At 36.9% G+C, this 24,399-nt stretch overlaps 1 protein-coding gene across 3 annotated transcripts in view; it reads right to left on the minus strand.

Moving 5' to 3' along the window:
* Nucleotides 1-441: 441 nt before the first annotated feature.
* The window catches only part of ntn4 (netrin 4), a 45,098-nt gene continuing 21,140 nt past the window's right edge, over nucleotides 442-24,399 (minus strand). For 2 of the 3 annotated variants that reach the window (XM_023274184.3, XM_023274183.3), the window contains 7 exons: nucleotides 17,014-17,140; nucleotides 15,632-15,817; nucleotides 6,392-6,605; nucleotides 4,090-4,184; nucleotides 3,494-3,562; nucleotides 2,795-2,968; nucleotides 442-1,443 (listed from right to left, as the gene is read on the minus strand). In XM_023274184.3, coding sequence (XP_023129952.2) covers nucleotides 1,304-1,443; nucleotides 2,795-2,968; nucleotides 3,494-3,562; nucleotides 4,090-4,184; nucleotides 6,392-6,605; nucleotides 15,632-15,817; nucleotides 17,014-17,140 — 1,005 coding nt within the window. In that variant the 3' untranslated portion in view covers nucleotides 442-1,303. The remainder of the gene's footprint in view (nucleotides 1,444-2,794; nucleotides 2,969-3,493; nucleotides 3,563-4,089; nucleotides 4,185-6,391; nucleotides 6,606-15,631; nucleotides 15,818-17,013; nucleotides 17,141-24,399) is intronic. The other variant, XM_055006718.1, reaches the window with a different exon arrangement.

Here is a 24,399-nt window from a genome sequence, read left to right on the forward strand (position 1 = left end):
TCGCGAGATTTTGGTAATTTTTTTCTGAATGTTCTTAAAGAAAATATATATATATATATATGAAATCACTTCAGATATTTTTAGGATTTTTTTGGAAGATTTTTATTAATTTTTTGAAAATATTTACATTTTTGAATTAATTGTTTTATTTTTATTTCTTGCCAAATTTGGGGATTTTTTTTTAAATAAAACTTTTAAGGGAAACTTTTAAGGAATTTTTGGAATTTTCTTCCTGAAGATTTTGCAAATTTTTATAAATTTGGGAATATTTTGCTGAGTTTTTTGATTTTTTTTCAGACAAGGGAACAACTGTTTTTGGTGCCCGTAAATGAAGACAACAGGAGGGTTAATGAAGTCATTACTACATAGAGGAGGGTCCAAATCAAACTTTTAGTGAATAGATACGATGGTCAAACAGCAAAAATAAGACCGAAGTTGTAATAAGCTGAAGTTTTCCTTTAATATTACCACGTACAAAAAACAATTAAACAGACGGGGGGAAGATGAGCAATAATATTTATATAGATATATACAAATAATACTGTACAAGAGCACAAGGAAGGAAGGAACAAGAAGAATTTTGTGAATTCAGCAGAGGAGTGTAAATATGAGATGAATCAATGCACATAATTGTGCATGATAAACATTGGAGCGGTGCGGAGAAGCTTCAGAGCTGGACTGAATCTGGACTGTGCTCGTATTGTGGCGCTGCATTCAACCGCTCTGGTCTCGACATTCACACAAACGCAGGCAGGCAAATACATTCACGTTGGGGGTAAAACCCATTCGCTCCGATTTCAACACAGGCACACCTGGACTGGCTAAGATTTATCCACCTGTAGTGGCTTGTATGGCTTGCAGAATTGAATCCTCCTCGCTTTGTGTGTCCGTTTCCCCTCAGTCCGTCTGAGGCTAAAGTGCTGCCGTTGTGTTTTACTGGATGCTAAAGGGTTCGGGGAGCTCTCGGACGTTTCTCTGAATTCCTCAACCTCTCCAGCTTCCAGCAGCAACAGCAAAGGAAATTTCTGCTTGAATCCCACATAAGAATGCAAGAATGAGAGCTCCCTCAGATGCCAGACAGATGTCTTGGTAAAATTACATGCCTTCAGCCGCTGCAGTTCACCTCTAGGTTTGTGTTCTCTTCTCGTCGGAGGGATTCAATCATCTGTTCAGTTCCTCCAGAAACCTGCCAGACCTCGATGCGACCTAACAATCCACACCTGGAGGGAAAAGGAAAATCCACGGCAAAAACAGTCTCGTCTGTAACGTCACCAAGTTCCTCCGGTGTTTTTCTGCCGTCCGTCTACCAGTTGCAGTCCTTCTTGAGTAGCGTGAGGACTTTGCGGCCCAAACTGGCTTTCCAAGGCTTCACGAAGCTCTTCATGTTGACCAGGAGGCGGCCGTGCTTTCTGTCCGAGTGTCCCGCCACCAGATACTCCACCCCTGAAACGAAATCAAACATCAGTGACCTTCTGGGATGAATTCTTTAAACTTTCAGTCAACTTTAACCCTCCTGTTGTCTTCATTTACAGGCACCAAAAAATATTGTTTCATTGTCTGAAAAAAATCCAAAACCTTCAGGAAGAAAATGCCAATAAGTTGCCAAAAGTTTTATTTTTAAAAAATCCCCCAAATTTGGCAAGAAAATTCTTGTAAATATTTTCAAAAATGAGTAAAAATCTTCCAAAAAATTCTAAAAATATCTGAAGTGATTCCATATATATCAGTAAAATTTCTAATGTTTTCTTTAAGAACATTCACAAAAAAATCAACCAAAATCCAGTGAAATTTTTGTGAATGTTCTTCAGAAACATTTTTAACATTTCTTTTTTTCCATCAAAAATCTTCAAAAATTTCTCAAAAATGTTGAATATGTGGACATCAGAAGTTTCACTGTGAAAATCATTTTTTTTCTCCACATTTTCAAAGTTTAAAACGGGTCAATTTTGACCCGCAGGATGACACAAGGGTTAAAACATTCAGAAAAATTTTTTTTCTGAATGTTCTTAAGAGAATATTAGAACTTTTACTGGTATACATGGGATCACTTCAGATATTTTTAGGATTTTTTGGAAGATTTTTATTCATTTTTAATGATTAAAAAGAACAAAAATATTTACAATTTTTAATTTTGTTTATTTTTTAAATTTTTTTATTTCTTGCCTATTTCTTTCTTTTTTTTTTTTTTTTTTTAAATACAACTTTTAAGGGAAACTTTTAAGGCATTTTGGGAATTTTCTTCCTGAAGATTTTGCTAATTTTTTAAAATAAATTTGGGGAATTTTTTTGCTGAATTTTTGGATTTTTTTCAGACAAGGAAACAATATTTTTGGGGGCCATTAAATGAGGACAACAGGAGAGTTAAAGAAAATATTAGAATTTTTATTGGTATATATGGAATCACTTTAGATATTTTTAGGATTTTTTTTGGAAGATTTTTACTCATTGTTTGAAAATATTTATAACTGTAATTTTTAAAATTTTTATTTCTTGCCAAATTTGGGATTTAAAAAAAATAAAATAGAAGGGAAACTATTAAGGAATTTTTGGAATTTTCTTCCTGAAGATTTTGCTAATTTTTATAAATTTGGGAAATGTTTTTTGCTGAATTTTTTGATTTTTTTTCAGACAAGGAAACAATATTTTTTGGTTCCCCCTAGATGAAGACAACAGGAAGGTTAAAGCTCAGAGGCTCTTTGCACAGAAACAAATATGGCACCAGGAGCTGCCGGATGGATTTCAACAGAAGAACAAAAGCATCTTTGGTCAGCCGTTGTGTGTTTGTGTGTGTGACCTGGGTTGAGGATGGGGCAGGTGCAGCCCCGGGCGGTCCAGGACTCGGGGTAAAGGGTGACTCGGCCTCGCTGGATCTTCACTTTGGTGTTCTGACTGAGCACCTTCTGAACCTTGACCTCCACCTCGGCGTGGGAGCCCTTATCGTGGGCCGACAACACCTTCACCTTCAGCACTGAGACACAGCGAGACAGACCAGCGCTAATGAGACCTTCAGGAACCTTCGGAGGACGTTTTAAGAGACAACACCGTGGCGAAAGCTCGACCGTTTTCAAACTTAAATCTAGACTCTGTCTTGTTGAGCCACAGAACAGAAGAAGAATCGACTGTTTCCGCACTAAAATGCAACAAAAGGTGAATATGAACGATAGAAGAAAAACTTTCAGGAAAACTTTAAGTGTAGCAACATTTCTACTACTGTTAGCTATTCCAAATCCACATTTTTTCCGATTAGGTTTGACTGTCTTGGGGTTTGTTCTCAATCAGAATTCACATTTTCAAAAATGAATTTCCACCTATTGGGTGCAGGTAGTTTTATGATTATTTCAATCCAGGTGCAGAATTTTGGACCTTGAAACACATCTGTGGTTGTAATGAAAGACAATTATTCTTTTACCATGAAAAAACTAAAACTAAATAAATCATTTTAATGACATTTTTCTTGTTGGACTTCTGGTTAGATCTGCTGATGAGTTCTCACCGTAGGCATAGTTCATGGTGCAGAAGAGTTTACTGTTGGTCAGGGCTTGCTCTTTGCACTCACACTTCTCTGCAGGGGCAAACACAAGCACAGGTTTTGTCATTTTGTGTCTCGTTTATGTCATTTTGTCTCTCAGTTTTGTCATTTTGTGTCTTGTTTCTGCCACTTTTGTCTCTTTGTCATTTTCCGTCTCGTTTTTGTCATTTTATGTCTCACTTTTGTCGTTTTATGTCTCACTTTTGCCATTTTGTGTCTCGGTTTTGTCGTTTTGTGTCTCGGTTTTGTCGTTTTGTGTCTTGTTTTTGACATTGTTTGTGGTCTCAGATACTGTACATGGAGTCCTAAGAATGCAAGCACAGTGTGTGTGTCCAGAGAGGAATGTGCCTATGAAAGCTGCAGTTACAGGGTGGTGGTGTAGGGGGGCAAAGAGAAGGGACACCATCCACACACACCTACACACACACACCTACACACACACACCTACACACACACACACACACACACACACACACACACACACACACACACACACACACACACACACACACACACACACACACACACACACACACACACACACAGTCTCTGTATCTCACCTGAGTAGTGGAGAGCAGAGAAGAGTTCATCTGCTCTGAAGATCCTCACCGGTTCGCTGGAGTTTCCCTCCAGGTTGTACAGATCCAGGTCAGAGCTGCAACACAACATCACCACACATCAGCAGGTCAATATGTAACTGCAGGACTTTTTGTATCATCGTTGACATTTTTGCTGTTTTCAGGCCTAAAATCAACATGGCCGCCTATAACCAAACACCACATGGCATTTTTACAGAAAGATTCTTCTAAATATTATATATACAACTGAGTAAAATTGATATTGAAAGTTTCTAAAGATATTGTAGTAAACCTGTTGACATGCCATAAATCCACACTTGACTCACACACTACTTTATATTAAATAACTCAGAAAGCCTTAGAGTCTGGCCAGTCTTTTCTTCAGGAGGAAATGACATCATGTGGAGCAGGTCATGTGATCTGGAATTAACACACTTCCCTGAGGGGTGTTTTTTTAATGGGTAACTTAGTTGAAAGTGGACAGAAAATGACAAAAACGAGACAGAAAACGGCAAAAACGAGATACAAAACGACAAAACCGAGACACAAAGCGACACAAACGAGACAGAAAATGGCAAAAACGAGACACAAAATGACAAAAACAAAACAAAGAAATAACTGAAAATCAAAAAACTTTTATTTTCAATGATTCCAGTTGTTTTATTTTACATTATATTATGTTTATTTTTTGGCTTTTAATCGATTAATTGATATCATACACTGATGAAAATACAATAATTACCCAACCCAGACTATTTAAATTAATTTATTTGACTTCCCCAATGGTATCTGATTTTAGGAATTTATTTATAGTTTTAACAGTTTCGTCTTTAAAATAAAAAGAAAATATTTTAGGGGGAAAATGGAAATCATGTGGTTGTTTTACACTTACAAGTATGCATTTCACGGTGTATTTTTGTAATTTCAATGAGAGAATAATAGAATAAAAAGGATAAATTCTGTAAAATGCTGCTCTGTGTTACTGTGTAAACAGCGCATTATTTCCAATTTTCAAAAGCAATTATTAATCCAGATCATTTTTATTTTGGAATCTGATTTATCAGCATGAATTAAGCTGCTTTAACTCAATCATTTTTTCACCGATAAGTAACTTCCAGCACATTTTGAACAGTCAGTGACTATGAACAGTGGCCCACAGGGTCTTGGTGCTGTGTGGGAGTAGAGCTCATAATAAGCTAATTAGTGCCATTATGTAATTATTGGTTGTTGAAGAACTGGGCAGAGGAAGTTCTGTGTTTCTGCTATCGGTTACATTCATTCATTCAGCCTCTGCAAACATAGTGGTGAGTTTAGGTATCAGCAGAAAAGGTCCTTTTACACTGCAAAAACTCTAAATCTTACCAAGTCTGTTTGTCTTATTTTTAGTCAAAATGTCTCATCCCACTTGATTTAAGATAAATTCACTTAACAAGACACATTTCAGCAGATGGAGGGACTTGTTTAAAGACAATGAATCTTAAATGTCTTGTTAAGTCAAACAATCTTGAAATTATCTTATTTTAACCCTTGTGTCATTCTGCAGGTCAAATTGAACCACTTTAAAGTTTGAAAATGTGGAAAAAAACATATTTTTTCACAGTGAAACCTTCCACATTTTCAAAAAATTTTGGGAAATTTTTGAAAATTTTTTGATGGAAAAAAAGAAATTAAAAAAAATGTTTCTTTAAGAACAGTTGGGAAAAAATCAACCAAAATTCACTGGATTTTGGTTGACTTTTTCCCGATTGTTCTTAAAGAAAAATATTAGAACTTCTACTGATATATATGGAATCACGAGATATTTTTAGGATTTTTTTTTGAAGATTTTTATTAATTTTTGGAAAATATTTACAATTTACATTTTTAAAATTTTTAATTCTTGCCAAATTTGGGGATTTAAAAAAAAAACTTTTAAGGGAAACTTAAGGGAATTTTCTTCCTAAAGATTTTGCAGTTTTTTTTATAAATTCGGGTAATTTTTTGCTGAATTTTTGGATTTTTTTCAGACGAGGGAACAATATTTTTTGGTGCCTGTAAATGAGGACAACAGGAGGGTTAATACACCTAAGCTTAACAATCCTGGTAAAATAGAGCTTAAAATAAGTTTTCCCAGCTAATTTTAAGATCTCAATATTCTAAATATCATATCTTATTTCAAGAAATCTTACCAAGACATTTTTCACTTGTTCTATTGGCAGATTTTTTCAATTATTTCAAGGTGAAAGTTCCTTGAAATAAGTTTTTTTTTCTTGTTTTAAGAGGAGCATTTTTCCAGTGTGCTCACCTGAACATGCAGTCTCCAGTGAAGGGATCACAGTCTCCTGCACAGTCGCATGGACGGCAGCCGTACTCGTGGAAGCCCCAGTATCCCACCATGCACCTGTCGCAGTGGGCTCCACCTACTCCAGGTTTGCAGATGCAGTTTCCGTTGGAGGGGTCGCAGAGCGAACCGTCAGCCAGGTGGAAGGGCATCGAGCCCATGGGGTGACAGCTGCATGCTAAAAGAGGAAAAAAGTGGAATTAATTTACATAGGAAGATATTAATGTCAATAAAAGCCATGAACATAAAGGCTGCTTTGGATTGAAACTGCTTTTGATGTGTTTGTTTTCTTCAAAAGGCGCAGAAATTGCGAAATCTTGGCAAGTAGCAGCAACATTTTTGGGAGTTTTAGCTCACAGTCGATTAAAACAGGAACCACAGAGCAATGACAGACTGACAAAACTGTCTCTGGTCTCTATCAAACCATCAACAGTGTGTTTCCCAACCACTGGCTCACCACAACACACCCAAAAATGTGTTTTTAATTTTGAATCACACCAGCATCAACAAGAGCAGAGATGTTAAACAAAGGCTAACAACTGTGGTGTTACTTCAACTCAACCAAAGCATCACATTTATCTTTTATGACGTGTTGATCTTTGAAAACTACATTTCAATGTTCGGGTCAGATTTGGCATTTATAGGGGTTGAAAGCCACCCTGAAGTCAAAGTTTCAAGTTAACTACATTCCTGTCAACTGTACATGTTGCTCAGTGCTGATTATCTAACGTTAGCATGCTAACAGATGCAAACTGCTGTAAATAAAGCTTGTTATTTATCACCAGATATGTTACAAGGACTTAAATATCACCATGTTAGCATTGTCAGTCAGTATGTTAGCACAAAACAAACACAAACACAAAAACAAGACATAAAATGACGAAAGCAAAAAACAAAATGACAAAAAATAAGACAAACGACACGAAACAAAAGAGACAAAAAATTTGACAAAAAAGTTACAAAACAACAAAAAATGGACAAATGACACAAACGAGACAAAAAAATGACAAAACGATACACAAAACGGCAAAAATGAGAAACAAAATGACAAAAACAAGCGACAAAACTCAGACCAAAAAAAGACAAAAAATAACAAAAACAAGACAAAATATTACAAAAATTAGATGCACAATGACAAAAGAACAATCTAGTATTTTATTTTATGATCCAAACAACTTGCCATGGTGTAGAAATTATTTTAAATTTATAGTTTTACTAATTTACAATCTGCAGTTCATGTCTTCTCTGTAATTTTTACACTTTGAGGGCCGGATTGGACCCTCTGGAGGGCCGCTTTTGGCCCACAGGCCACATGTTTGACACCCCTGACCTAAGCCAAACCCCGGCCTAATTCTCACCTGAACCCTAACACAACCTCAGATGGGCTTGCATGTCCTCAAGGTCCTCACAAAGACAGGAGTGCACAGAAAAACACTCCCTCCCTAGTGTCCCCTCTAATTGTGTGCTGATAGGGTGTTCTTTAAACAACCTCCAAAAACAATACAGTTGCACACACACTGTAACACCCACCCATGTTTCCACTGGCAGTCTGAGAAAACTCCTGTCTGCTGGGACCTTTCAGGAGGAGGAGTCGGGCCTCCACATAAATCTGTCCTATCTCGGGCCAGACGGGAGGGAGAGATGTGGTGAAGGAGAGGCAGAAGACGAGGCGATAGAGGAGACAAAGAGGGGGTGTTTTAGGAGCCATTTCTCTTCGGTTTAATGATGCTTGAAGCCTGACTGGCAGTAAATGACTGCTTACTGTACACCCAGAAGCCCTCTGAGCTCCTTCTTTTATCATTAATGCTGTCATTGATTACAGAAAAACTGAGATGAAGCAACGACTTTAAATCACGGGGGGCTTCTCAGACTGAACTTTATGACACGAAGCTAATTTTACATGACTGTTGGCTGTAAACAAACACGACTGCATGCTTTTAAAAACACAGATTAAAGTTCATTCCTGATCTCAGATGTTCTGTTTCGTCACGTATTTTTTATAAGCACTTAAATGAGTTCTTTAGATGGATTGCTCCCCATAAAAATAAAAAACATGCAGCTCTGTTAAACCTCTGTGAGCAAAAGTTTCTGTGGCTTGTAGATTTAAATTTATTTGCAGGTTAACCCTGTAAAACCCACAGTTGCAAAAATACAACATCATCAGTTTTTATTCTTTTATTTTCTTTTATATATACATACATACAATTGTTATAATTTTTTGCAATTTTTAAAATATATTTGGTGTTATATATTGTTATTATTTTTTTGCAAATGTTTTTACTATATTTGGGTTTGCATATATATATATATATATATGATTGTTGATATATTATATATATTTCAAATATATATAAACATATATATGTACACATATATATACTGTTATAATTTTTTTGCTTTATTTTGTTGCTCATTTTATATATATATATATATATGTATATATATGTGTATAAAATTGTTATTATTATTATTATTATTATTATTATTATTATTATTATTTTTAATTTTATTTGGGTCTTACAGGGTTTTGACACATTCAAGCATACATTAATGAATTACTGATTAAATATCTAATGATTAAAATGCACCAAAACTCTGCTCTGTAGTTAAAGTTGTTTGTAATAAAAATTTGCTGATTTTCAGAAAAGAAAGTCGAATATGTGAGTATGCTTCATGTCATTTTATGCCATTATTAGAGAGTTTACACAGCAGAAAAAAGGAAATCTGCGCAAGATCTTAAATTTCACAGTTCATTACTTGTGTAAATCATTTATGAACATAAAAGCGAAACCTTGTCCGGTTTTAGTTCCTCTAATCCAAGGATTTATTGCTTTCTCTCTGTTTTCTATCAGGGTCGACTGCAAATCTTTGCACGTTGAACTGTTCTTTACACAAAACAAGACATGCATTAATGCTTCCATGAGTCTGAAATAGACAGAAAGTATATTCCCAAAAGCTTATTTATCAGGAAGAAATATCAGTGTAAGTTTAGCCTCTAAAATATGTGCATTTGCACTTTTTGTGATAAATATATGATGAATATTTGGATTTTGGACAAACAATACGTCTGAAAATGAAATAAAAATGATGTAAAAACTACCTACAGTAGAGCAGCACAGTACATCACTTAGTTTAACATATTTTCTCCTCTTCCTGAAAGCAGACGTGATGTTTGTGTCTGTTTTTAAGTGTTGCCCTGTAAGGACGATGTCCCATCGACCTTCCTGAGCTTCAAACCAGACAGTTTATCAGACGAATCCTTCGGGACGGCGGAGATAAGATAAACCTTATCGCAGGACCCAACGGTACGATATCAATAAAATCATAAAGATATCACATTTATACACTTTATACTCGGGGACGTGCACACAAGGCCATATCTGTGCTGTTGTTTAGTGAGCAGCAGCCTCCACGTGTTAATAATTAACAGAGATTACAGCAGCACCTCTGTTCCAAGCAAAGCCAGAACACGTGTGACGGTGTTTGGTAAAAGCGTGCGAGTTAACAGATCTGAATTTACGAGCATCTGAAGGGGGTCACGACACAAGGACTCCTGTGAGTAAATATGTGTGTTACAGCTACAGGAGCCTTTATGAGCGTGTGCCGAGACGTGACGAGACACCTGCCAACAACCGCAGAAAAACCCGGCGAAGACAACAATCTCACCACAAACACACACCGTAGCTCTCCTTCCCAGTAAGCTGCTTCACACTGCAAAAACTCTAAATCTTACAAAGTCTGTCTTATTTTTAGTCAAAATGTCTCATCCCACTTCATTTAAGATAAATTCACTTAACAAGAGACATTTCAGCAGATGGAGGGACTTGTTTTAAGACAATGCATCTGAAATATCTTGTTAAGTCAAACAATCTTGAAATGATCTTGTTTTGAGTTTTACAAGAAAATTCAAATTAAGTTTAACCTTCGTGTCGTCCTCTGGGTCAAAATTGATCCGTTTCGAAGTTTGAAAATGTTGGGAAAAAAAATATTTTCACAGTGAAAACTGATGTCCGCATTTTCAACAAAGCGAAATTCGCTGGATTTTGGTTGTTTTTTTGTGAATGTTCTTAAGAAAATATTAGAAGTTTTACTGATATATATGGAATCACTTTAGATACATTTGGAAGATTTTTACTCATTTTTTGAAAATATTTACAAGAATTTTCCTGCCAAATTTGGGGGATTTAAAAAAAAAAAAAAAACTTTTAAGGGAAACTTTTAAGGAATTATTGGAATTTTCTTCCTGAAGGTTTTGCAAATTTTCAGAAATTTGGGGAAATTTTTGTTGATTTTTTTCAGACAAGAAAACAATATTTTTTGGTTCCCATAAATGAAGACAGCAGGAGGGTTAATGCATCTCAAATTAGGAGGTTACATGAAAGCAAAAATCTATTTTTGAGTGGAAAAACTCCTTTTTTTTTTTTTTTTTTTAAATAGCATGTCTGGCTTATTTTAAGACACCTAAGCTTGACGATCCTGGTAAAATAGAGCTTAAAATAGTTTTCCCAGCTAATTTTAAGATCTCAATATTCTTAATATCTTATCTTATTTCAAGAAATCTCACCAAGCCATTTTTCACTTGTTCTATTGGCAGATTTTTTCCACTTATTTCAAGGTAAAAGTTCCTTGAAATAAGTTTTTTTTCCTTGTTTTGTGAGGGGCATTTTTTCCAGTGTGGTGTGTATGAGCTTGCGTGAAGCTCGATGAGAGTGTTTTCTTTCCCGGGCCCCTCGGAGGCTGGTATGAAAAAAATGTTCCTCACGACAGAGGGAAATTCCTCCATTGTCAGCGAGCGGCTACGGTGGGATTTCACAACCCACGCCTTCGTCTCGGGGGTTCTCCAGGAACGCCGTTGCTCCTTTTTTTCTATCAATCAGCCGTCAGTCAGGTTCATTAGCCGTCATAGTTAGCGCACAGGTGGGTTTTCAGGTGGAAGGAATACTAATCTCTGAAATTCAAACCCTTACACATCACACCTGCTATAAAGAAGCTGGTGCATGGGGTTCTTATCAGCGACGCAGAGATATCAGAAAAAGACACAGGGGAAAATACAGAGTCGCTATGAGATCCTGAGTCAGTGGTTACTTAACTCCAAGCAGCACAGCTCGGCTTCAAAAAGCTGATAATGATTTATGTTGGCTCTGTCAAAAGAGCTTGGAAGACATGATAGTGTATATGAATATGACAAGGGTAAAGAATTAGGGGGAAAACACAGGCTAGCATGGGTTAGCCTCATATTGGTAAGGCTAACCCAAGCAGACGATGTGGACATGAATCAAGAATTACATGAAGGGGATTTCTTTAACGTAGCGGATCACTGCACGAGCCAAGTCCCCTGCAGCTATATGGAAGGATGATACTCCTCACTTGGGTTTCTTTTCTTTGCACTATTTCGTATCACTGTATCATTCAAAGGCATGGCACTGCGACCTAGTGGCAACTTCATCGAGCAAAATAAAAGGATATTCAATTTAAAAAAAAATGTTTAAGATGCCACTTCCTGCATCAAAATGAAGAGCTGAGACAGAACCGCCAGCATAAACTGGATATAAAAGATACATGTAGCTGCTGGGACATGCTGGACTGCTGGTTTAAAGCCTTGAGTTTGGAATTTGACCATTAGTATACAGGGAGTCCTTGGTTTATGACGTCCTCGACCTACGGCGTTTCGTCGTTACGTCAAAACTGGTTATGTGGAACTAGTTGGCGAGCAGAGCAGATGAATACGTCGTCACGTGGCGCTATCAGACGACTTTGTTTCCATTCTCCAGTTGTACGCCACCCTGGATTGTGCTACATTCTCTAACTTTTTGCCCTTCATTATGGCTCCCAAGCATAAGTCAGACTCTTCTGATGGCGGTGCTTCGAAGAAAAGGAAAGTCGTCTCCATGGAAGTGAAATTAGATGCTCAAGGTGTAAAAACACTGGAACATATTCTGTTATCTTCTTGTAAAATAATTCATACGTGCGTGAAAGCTGTTGGTATTCAGGACTTTTCCGAAGAACTGATCGATATCATGATGCATGTAACGGTTTTGTTTGCATTTTCCATGGAGTTCTGAATTATGGCGAAAACCAACTTATGTAGATCCGTAGGAAATGAACTTGACAACCCCCTGTATTGATTTTTTGGAGCAGACATTTGAGGGTCTGATCTGACTGAGAACTTAAGGATTTTACGTTTGCTCACGTGCCATAAAACATTCTCTGCTTTATCGTCGAGGTTCCTCTAAAAGGGAATAGTATTTACAAAACGAACATCATGATGTATTGAAGAACATTTGAAAGTAGCAACTGAGACCATAAACTTATGATGAAAATGTTTACTAATGTAAAAAAATCAAGTGAGAAATAAGGTTGATTTCTCATAGACTTCTGTACAATCTGACTTCTTTTGCAACCAGAGGAGTCGCCCCCTGCTGGCTGATAGATAGAACGCAGGTTTAAGCCACTTGGCTTCAACTTACACACTCCGAGGCTGCCTCTGTCTTTAATATACAGTCTATAGCCACCTCTCAGCCTTGTTGACAATTTGTCCCAGTGGTCACACGCAGTATTGCAACAGAAAAATAGATGCGTAGATCCATCCATAGATCACCACTGTAAACGAGACAATGTCTACATGCTGATGTTTAGCACTCATAATGTTAACCACGTTACTTTAGAGTGTTAACAAGTGAGCGTTAGCTAATTAATACTTTACACAAACTAACTAACAAACTAACTAACTAAATAACATAACTGCACAAGGGTTTTCTAATCATCAATTAGCCTTTCAACACCATTAGCTAACACAATGTAGCATTAGAACACAGGAGTGATGGTTGCTGGAAATGTTCCTCTCTACCCCTATGGAGATATTCCATTAAAAATCAGCTGTTTCCAGCTAGAATAGTCATTTACCACATTAACAATGTCTAGACTGTATTTCTGATTCATTTAATGTTATCTTCATCAGAAAATGCTTTTCTTTCAAAAATAAAGACATTTCTAAGTGACCCCAAACTTTTGAATGTTAATGTATATACTGAGCTATTAAACAAATTGAAATTTTGACATCAAGATGCCGCTAGATGAAAAATTTGTTTCACCAGATTTACATTTTACTGTACACAGAGTGGGAAATTAATGCATTCATAAACTTTTATGCCGATCTATCAGTCAGAAATCTTTCTGTAGCGCCACCATGAGGTTGGCATTTGTGGCTTTGAGTGAAACAGCTCAAAAAACACAGGATGGATGCATCATAGCAACTTTTAGTGACGTTCTGGCTTTTGATTCAGCTTCACATTCATGTCAAAAATTTAGATTTGTTTCCAACCAAACACCTGCGAAACAAAATTCCCGTCAGTCTCAGCTGTAGCTGGCGTCAAAGTACGGTGCTGCAGAGGTGCTAGCATGGCCAGTCCTGTCTTCTCCATAGTATTTATTTGTGCACAGACACAGCAAGGGTTGAGGATTATCATAAAAGACCGTAGTTCACCTGTAGTGATGTGCAACAACTGACATAGAAAAAGGAAAGCAAAGCATGATGACGCCCAATCCTGAGTGATAGCCAACATAATCTTCCTCCGTTCTGTTTTTAAATGGTCTGGTGGTATCTGACAGTTGTTTTGGATTCAATTAGATGTGCATACATGAACACACTCGGGTCCAGCATACCTGCAGGGCTGAGCTCACTGGGTCACATCTGGCAGATAATCAGAGGGAGAATGTAGCCACCGCTCTCTGTTTATGGATGAATATCTCATGTTTACGTAAGACTCGTCTCATCAGCGGAGGGCAGCACGCCACTGGAACCCACCCACAACACACACCGACGGAGAGGAGACCCTCACATGTTTAACCCTCCTGTCATCCTGCCACTCAAAATGACCCGTTTTAAAGGTTGAAAATGTGGAAAAAAAATCTATTTTCACAGTGAAACTTCTGAAGTCCACATTTTCATCATTTGTGGGAAATCTTTGAACATTTTTTGGTGGAAAAAACTGAAATGTTAAAAATGTTTCCAAAGAACATTCACATAAAAATCAACCAAAATCCAGCGAAATTCGCTGGATTTTGGTTGATTTTGGTTTTGATTTTGGTTGATTTTTATGGTTGATTTTTTTATTTTCACTCGCTCAAGAATTTTTTTGCCAAATTTGGGGATTTTTTTTAAAATAAAACTTTTAAGTGATTATTTAAATTTTCTTCCTGAAGGTTTTGCAAATGTTCAAATGTTGAATTTTTTTGCTGAATTTTTGGATTTTTTTCAGACAAAGAAACAGTATTTTTTGGTGCCCATGAATGAGAACAACAGGAGGGTTAAAACTAGCCACAATGATTCCACCTGAAGCAGCCCGAGCTCTGAGTCACATCTGAAAAATGGCAAAAACAAGCAGAGAGACGGACAAGCGGGACTTCTGTGTGGAGCTTTGAGTCAAGACGTAGGAATGCCGCCATCTGATGATTAACTACGGCGTAAAGCTTGGATGGAGCGTGGGCCGTCACACACACGCACACGCTCACGCTCACGCACACTCACACGCTCACTCACACTCACACTCACACTCACACTCACACTCACACTCACACGCACACGCTCACGCTCACGCACACGCACACGCACACGCACACACACACGCACACGCACACGCACACACACACACACACGCACACGCACACACACACACACACACACACACACACACACACTCACACGGAGCCAGGTGCCCGTCAGGATCCAGCGTTATCCAGCACGTCGTGGCTTGTGATCCTCAGCATTCCTTCAGAGAATGGGAGCTCTGTGCCAGTGTGTGAGGTTATAACGCCGTGACTCACACCAGCTACACTTTGTCACCTTTGCGTTGTGATTAATTCTGCTTCCTGATGTCTTCATAGTGTGTTCTGCACGTCACGGTGCTGAGTTTCAAAACGCATCATCTAATATTTAACCGTGAAATTCCTGCAGTCGCCGCATATAAACAAATAAAATTACATGAAATATACAGTGATAAAACATCAGATTACATGTGCGGTTTCACATTAGAGATGCTGCTACATAATGGATTTTGTAGCCCAAACTGAAAGAGTGAGAATAAATCCATAGTGTGGGTACAGGGGGGCAAAATAACAGCTATATCCACCACATTAAGCTTAAAAACACGCGTCCTTCACTGTAATAATGTTTATTAAGCTGTAACTGGAGTGAGTGTTTCTTACGTTTGCAGGAGTCGGGGGCCGTCTGTGGTCGCCGGGGGTCTCTGTAGAAGCCGGCTTTGCATTTCTGACACTGACGCCCTTCGGTGTTGTGCAGACAGTCGCAGATGCCGCCGCTGCGCTGGCCAGACTCACGCCACGCCGTCCAATCAAAGCGGCAGCTCTGAGCGTGTCCGTTACACTTACACTCTGGGGTGTGAGGAGGAAAGCAGCACATCAGGGACAAAGATTCTGGTTGTCTGTGAGGCTTTAGGATTATGTTTTGTACACTTCTGGAAACTTGTGACAAAAATTGATTTGATATCTGATGCATGTGTGTTTTAGAACATGTGCACAGCAGGAAGTCAACAACTCATGACCTTTAATAACACATACTGCGCTGGATTTATTTTAGAATATTATCTAATTTTATTATTTTTAATCCTTCACTGGTTTTCCATGTGACACTAAATCTACCAAATGTTTCAAGCTACTTCCAGGACTTCCTTCCATGTGAAACCTCCTCCAGGATTTGATACAACACATTATTCAACATGTGGTTCAATCTATAATTGAGGGACTTTTGAAGTCCATGGGATATATCTTGCATACATTTTTATTAAAAGTAAAAAACTAATGTTTTTATGTTCTTTATGATCATGTCTTTACAAATTCCATAATTATTTATTATGGAAACAATCACTTATTAATAAAAATGACAGGATATCACTAAAATGTCAACTAAATAACCGTCCCAATTGAAAAACTGTGTCTCGTTTTTTTCATTGCGTCTCATTTTTGTCACTTTGTGTCTCGTTTTTGTTGTTTCGTGTCTCGATTTTGTCATTTTATGTCTTGTTTTTGTCATTTTGTGTCTCGTTTTTGTCATTTTGTGTCTCATTTTTGTCATTTTAATAAAATAGGACTGGATATCACTGAAATGTCAACTAAAGAACCATCTCAATTTAATAACAACCACCTTCTAATTAACTAAACAATAATAAAATGAGCTGATTCAGAAATTGAAAAGACTGGCCAGACTGCAAGGCTTTCTGAGTTATTTAATATAAAGTAGTGTGTGAGTCAAGTGTGGATTTATGGCATGTCAACAGGTTTACGACAATATCTTTAGAAATAACTTTCAATTTTACTCAATTGTTTATATAATATTTAGAAGAATTTTTCTGTAAAAATGCCATGTGGTGTTTGGTTATAGGCGGCCATGTTGATTTTAGGCCTGAAAACAGCACAAATGTCAACTATGATACAAAAAGTCCCACAATTATATGTTGACCCGTGCACTTTGTACAGTTTGCAGCTCCCTGAATCTACCTGAAGCTCGGTTTAACAGCCTTTAACTCTGGTGGTGATGATGTTTCTGTGGTGGAAAAGTTCGTTCGACTCACTCCGACATTCGTGTGGCGCTCCCGTCAGTCCGTCGGCGGGCTGCCAGGGTCGGTCGTTGTAGAGCGCAGCGCAGCGCTCGCAGTGATCACCTGCAGTGTTGTGTCTGCACACACACTTCCCATGGACCTGGGAGAGACAGCAAGAGCTCATTAGCAACGGGAGACACGACGGACGGAAGTAGAGATGGAAGGATGGGAGGAACAAAGAGGTCAGTGTGACGGAAAGGAAAGTTTCCCACATGAGGACGACCTTCACTGCAAAAACTCTAAATCTTACCAAGTCTGTTTGTCTTATTTTTAGTCAAAATGTCTCATTCCACTTGATTTAAGATAAATTCACTTAACAAGAGACATTTCAGCAGATGGAGGGACTTGTTTTAAGACAACGCATCTTAAATATCTTGTTAAGTCAAACAATCTTGAAATTATCTTGTTTTGAGTTGAATTTTACAAGAAAACTTAAAATAACTTTAACCCTCGTGTCGTCCTGCAGGTGAAAATTGACCCGTTTTAAAGTTTGAAAATGTGGAAAAAAATAATCTATATTTCCACAGTGAAACTTCTGATGTCCACATTTTTAACATTTTTGGGAAATTTTTGAACATTTTTTGGTGGAAAAAAAGAAATGTTAAAAATGTTTCTTAAGAACATTCACAAAAAAAATCAACCAAAATCCAGTGAAATTCACTGGACTTTGGTTGACTTTTATGTGAATGTTCTTAAAGAAAATATTAGAAGTTTTACTGATATATATGGAATCACTTTAGATATTTTTAGGATTTTTTGGGGAAGATTTTTACTCATTTTTTGAAAATATTTAAAAGAATTTTCTTGCCAAATTTGGGGGATTTTTTTTAAAATAAAACTTTTAAGAGAAACTTTTTAGGAATTATTGGAATTTTGTTCCTGAAGGTTTTGCAAATTTTCAGAAATTTGGGGAATTTTTTTGCTGATTTTCTGGATTTTTTTCAGACAAGGAAACAATATTTTTTGGTGCCCATGAATGAAGACAACAGGAGGGTTAATTCATCACAAATTAGGAGGTTACATGAAAGCAAAAATCTATTTTTGAGTAAAAAACTGCTTTTTTTTTTTTTTTTTTTTTTTTAGCATGTCTTGCTTATTTTAAGACACCTAAGCTTGACAATCCTGGTAAAATAGAGCTTAAATTAAGTTTTTCCAGGTAATTTTAAGATCACAATATTCTAAATATCATATCTTACTTCAAGAAATCTCACCAAGACATTTTTCACTTGTTCTATTGGCAGATTTCTTCACTTATTTCAAGGTAAGAATTCCCTGAAATAAGTTTTTTTTCTTGCTTTGAGAGGGGCATTTTTTATTCCCACCCTTTCCTTTTCCGTGATCTGTGCCTCTTCCTTTTCTTACTTCCTACGGCTCCATCTCTTTCCCTCGCCTGAAATTAGTGAATGGAGATTGATTGTTTGGCTTCATCGCTGGAAACGAGAACGGGCCTCTGCTCTGAAAAGCCTGTGTGTGCGCTTATGAGTATGAGAAGAGGGCAAGTATGCGGCGCTGAGAGCACAATAACAATCTCCTTGTCATTCCTGCGAGCTGGAATGCCATGCATGCTGGATAATGATTGAATGGGGGGGGCCGAGGCATCTGAGGAAGCTCTTTATTTGTTTGCCTTACACCATGCGACTGTAATGTAGGACACACAATTATACAACGATTACAGAGGTAGACTAATCAACATGCACACAGGCATAGAAAACACACGCCGATTCTTGTTTCCCACGGTGTGTGATGCGTCGCCAGCTCCTCAATGGCTCTGATTCACACACAAACGCACTGAGAATAGACATTAAACACATCCACATGCTATAGGAGCTGAGCTATAAACAACATGTCCCCTGCCTGAACTGACCCCAGATCAGCCCCCGAAACCAACGCAGAGGCGAACGCACACATGACCGGTTTTTACACACATGGCCAAGGCATTTCAATCACACTAATAGGGGGAGCAATTGCACAAATGAGAGGTCGCAGCAAATGGGAGGCAGGAGACCTAATGACACATTTCACAAGAAAAAAGGAAGAAGAATTAATGAAAAGAGTTGGAGAAGAAAAGAAGAAGATAGGAGGGAGAAGGAGGGCAGCAGCATCTGGCTCAGGTCCAGACAGCTGGTATTTCACATGTTTACCATACCGTGATACGGGACAATTAACACATGTACACACTGAGGGCCGCACACACCCAGCCATGTTCACTCACACATACTGTGGACAAGCACTGAAGCTGCTGAGATGTAGAATCAGAATAAATCAGCCAAATATACGACAATAAGAAAACTTCCTTTTGCAGAACGTAATACAGAAAAAGATGCTTGGGGTGATGTACAGCGTTCTTAGTACTGTCTGCAGCACATGCAGCAGAGCAGACAGTGGTGCGGAGTCAAGCGGTGTCGTCACAGTAAGTTATATTAACTTATATTTCAGGACTGTAAAGTTCAAACATTTAAGTTAAAACTTATCTTACTTCCAGCTGCTTTGTTTTAACCCTGTAAAACCCACTGTTGCAAAAAAAAATATATATATATTTTTTTATTATTATTCTTTATTATTTATCTAAATAAATATATATTATTTTTGCTCATTTTTTTATATTTAGGTTTTACAGAATATACATATATATAAAATGTTTTTCTTATTTTTTTAATAATTAGTTTCTATTATTTATATTTAAATAAATCTACATTATTTTGCTATTTTTTTGCTATGTTTGGGTTTTACGGATTATATATACATATACATAAAATATTTTTACATTTTTTAAAATTTGTTATTTTTTATTATTTATATGTAAATAAACATATTATTTTTGTTCTTTTTTCTATATTTGGGTTTTACAAATTACAAAAATATAGAATATTTTTTATTTTTTTAATTATTAGTATTATTATTTATATAAACATACATATATTATTTTTGCTCAGTTTTTTCTCTATATTTGGGTTTTGCAGGGTTAAATAATTAAATATTTTTAATATATTTTCATTATTTTTTACTAACTTTGCCTTTTAATATTTCATTGCTGTCTAAGTTTATTACTTGTGTGCCTACATTGTAAACCAAGTTTAAATAAACATGAAAAAATTCAGTATTGGCCAAGCTCTAGGTTAAATGAAGGGACAATTATGTAGGCTTTTAATGAGAGAATCATTGTAGAAGGGTCTAACAATGGAGGGAAAAGGTAAGAAACTACCAAATAAACACATCAACAAGGAGACAGCGTCATGTTTGTTTTACTGTCTCTCAACAGGAGCACAAACACATTATAGAGATAGAGATGAAAGCATTAAACCTGCTGCTGGGCTCATTACATGCCAACTAATCAAGGGTTTGCCAACTAAACAAGTTTATAACTCACTGCTTTACCAAACGCCTTCCCAAGTAAGCAATAAAAAAAAGATGTAACTCATAATGTAAGATTATCAATAATAACAGCCTTATAATTTTTCAGTACCTCCAGTTTTTAAGTTGGACCCCCATATTGGTGTCAGATGTTACTGTTCAATTTCACCTGTATATTCCCTGTTTGTTTTAACTATTTATCGTCATATCACCAAAGTATATCCAAATGCTCAACAGCTATTTACATATATAAAAAAAATTGTAAAAAAAAAAAAGGTGCTTGAAACACTTTAGAGAAATGAAGTATAAAACTTTTATGTATCTACCTATTGTACCAGTACACTAATCATGCTGTAGACTTTTTCAGTGCAAATGTTTTGGGTGCTTTCATGATGCTATCCTGTTTCCTTGCCTTCCTCACTCACGTCTTAGCTCCTCCCTGAGAGGATGGAGGAGCTGAAGCTGCCAAATGAGAAATATTTTGTTCAGTCAGCATCAATAAACCTCTGACAACTCAAAATGTCAGTGCTGAAGTCAGTCTTTCATGCAGATTTGTGCAAGAAAAACTACCATCTGTGCTTCATTATCTCCAAACTGACATATAACACTATTAACTCGAGAGTCAGATGAGCAAAAATCTTCTGCTTACAGAAACAATTTACACTAATCCTCCACCGACGTCCATAAATACAGGTCTGGGCGTCACGCTGGTGGACAAAAGCAACAGCAGAAACACCGTGCTGAATGATATTCCTCTTGTGCGGCTTGTGGAAAGCAGGTGAATCGAATCCGTAAATGACAGAAATATAAAGAAAACAGAAAACCAGTTGTAGAGAGAACATAACAGAAGGAGAGGCAGGACACTAAATATGATATTTAGAATATCCAGATCTTAAAATGAGCTGGGAAAACTTATTTAAACCCTCCTGTTGTCTTCATTTATGGGCACCAAAAAATAGTCTGAAAAAAATCCAAAAATTCTGCAAAAAAATTCCCCAAATTTCTGAAAATTTGCAAAACCTTCAGGAAGAAAATTCCAATAATTCCTAAAAAGTTTCCCTTAAAAGTTTTATTTAAAAAAAAATAAATAAATAAACAAATCCCCCAAATTTGGCAAGAAAATTCTTGTAAATATTTTCAAAAAATGAGTAAAAATCTTCCAAAAAAATCCTAAAAATATCTAAAATGATTCCATATATATCAGTAAAACTTCTAATATTTTCTTAAGAATATTCACATAAAAATCACTCAAAATCCAGCGAAATTCACTGGATTTTGGTTGATTTTTTTGTGAATGTTCTTAACATTTCTTTTTTTCCCCACCAAAAAATGTTCAACAATTTCCCAAAAATGTTGAAAATGTTTTACTGTGAGAAGTTTCACTGTGAAAATATTGTTTTCCACATTTTCAAACTTTAAAACGGGTCAGTTTTGACCCACAGGACGACACGAGGGTTAAACTATATTTTACCAGGATTGTCAAGCTTAGGTGTTTTAAAATAAGCCAGACATGCTAAAAAAAAAGCAGTTTTTTACTCAAAAATAGATTTTTGCTTTCATGTAACCTCCTAATTTGAGATGTATTAAACTCATTTTGAGTTTTCTTGTAAAAATTCAACTCAAAACAAGATAATTTCAAGATTGTTTGACTTAACAAGATATTTAAGATGCATTGTCTTAAAACAAGTCCCTCCATCTGCTGAAATGTTTCTTGTTAAGTGAATTTATCTTAAATCAAGTGGGATGAGACATTTTGACTATAAATAAGACAAATAGACTTGGTAAGATTTGGACTTTTTGCAGTGTAGCAGATCCTGGATGTCATTAAGTGTGTGTCGCTATGTTGGCTTTGTGGCTAACTGACAGACAGTGTAATCCCCTGAACTGCAAAAATACCCCCCTGTGGGGCAACAGGAGCACCAAACAACAACAACAAACAAACTGGGCAGTAATGACTACCAGCCACTTCACCCACTGATTACAGCACGCACGCACGCACGCGCACACACACACACACACACACACACACACACACACACACACACACACACACACACACACACACACACACACACACACACACACACACACACACACACACACACACACACACATTCTTAGAGCAGACAAAACACACACCTATTACACCCAGCAGAACAAACAACACCCTAATGGCATATATGAATGAACAGAACACAATGCTGCACTTGTATGTTTAGCACAAAGGCCCAGAAATGCACAACCACCCTTCCCTCCTCTGTGCGATCCCTAATCTCTGCCCTCATCTCCCGTCTTGCGCTGCTCTGCTTGTTTGGGTTTTGCCCGAAACAGCGGCTCTGGGTTGAAACGGAGACACAAAACAAACCGCTGATAGGCGAGAAAAGCCACTTCTATAACGTCCGAGTGTGTGTGTTTGCCCATCGCTCCCGCATGGCGACCCAGGGTAATGTTGTGAGGACAGTTAAGAAGGATTTACTGTTCAAACTTCAAGTCCCACATGTAGTTGGACTAAAAAAAAATAAATCTCCTGCTCTGTGTAATATTTCTCACCAGCACGCATTAAAATGATTTATTATATTATTACTATCCTGGCGTGCAGAGGAGGGTTTAATAGTGCTTTGCTTTAAAGACTGATTGTGAAGTGTTTTTTATCCTCAAAAGAAGGAAATCCTCATGAAAACATTCAGTAGAGCTACTTGGAATTCCTTGGCATGACTTAAAGACGTGTGTCCAATAAATCGGCCATCAGCACCTTTGCTACAAAAACGTTGGTATCAGCAAAGAAAACACATCGGATTCATTTGTCATGTAAAAAAAACGAGCTAGTTGTCTGTTTCATATCAGCGTAAAAAATGAGCACTTTGGGTTTTTCCAGCTGCCTGTCTTAAGGCAATATACGGGTTCTGATCAGTTATGTTGGGTTTGGACGTCTAAATGACTGAATGGCTAATTGAAGAGATGATAGGTGGAGGAGGAAATTGCATTCATGATAAATGAAATAATTGCTTCCAGGAACTCTATTTGCAACCTGTATAAAAAAAAAGCATGAATGTCAGACAGCTCTAATGTCTACTCCACTAATCTTTTCTACTTTACTCAGTGTAACCACATATGCTTTAACCCTCCTGCTGTCTTCGTTTACGGGCACCAAAAAATATTGTCTCCTTGTCTGAAAAAAAAAAAAATTCAGCAAAAAAAATTCCCCAAATTTGTGAAAATTTGCAAAATCTTTAGGAAGACAATTCAAATAATTCCTTAAAAGTTTCCCTTAAAAGTTTTATTTAAAAAAAAAATCCCCCAAATATGGCAAGAAAGTTCTTGTAAATATTTCCAAAAAATGAGTAAAAATCTTCAAAAAAAAATCCTAAAAATATCTAAAGTGATTCCATATGTCAGTACAACTTCTAATCTTCCATTTTGGTTTAATGTGTTGGCACGTTAACATTTGCTAATTAGCACTAAACAGTAGTAGACTACAGGTGTGTTAGCAGTACTGTTAAGCTACATGGTCAACGCAGCAGCATGTCAGTGTGCTCACAATAAAATGTTGATGTTTTGCAGGTATAATGTTAATAGCATGCTAACATTTGCTAATTAGCACTTGACAATCTAGTAACAGCTGCGGCAATATCAGATGATTTAAGATAGCTAATAAACTAGTACTACTAACAATGCAGTATAATTAAGAGAGTCTTGCATCAAAACACTCGTCAGAAACAGTTCAAATGAAGGTCTGACTAAACAGAGCTGCATTTATCCACAGAAATAGTTTGATGCCACTAGACAGTTTCATCAGATTGCTACGTTTATTTTTCAAGTGTAAAATGTGCATTCCATTGCCTGTTTTGGTTGCAGATCTTTAAACAATCAAGAGATTTACATCAAAAATGGTTGCAGGATTTACTACTGTGCCTACTGATGCATTGTTTACCCATCTAAATGTCTTTCTCTATAGATCGTAAAGGAAACTCTCACTTTCCTGTCGAGCCTCGCTGATTGCAGCAAAAC

The sequence above is a fragment of the Amphiprion ocellaris genome, chromosome 21 (genome assembly GCF_022539595.1).
Source record: "Amphiprion ocellaris isolate individual 3 ecotype Okinawa chromosome 21, ASM2253959v1, whole genome shotgun sequence".
Lineage (NCBI taxonomy): Eukaryota > Metazoa > Chordata > Actinopteri > Pomacentridae > Amphiprion > Amphiprion ocellaris.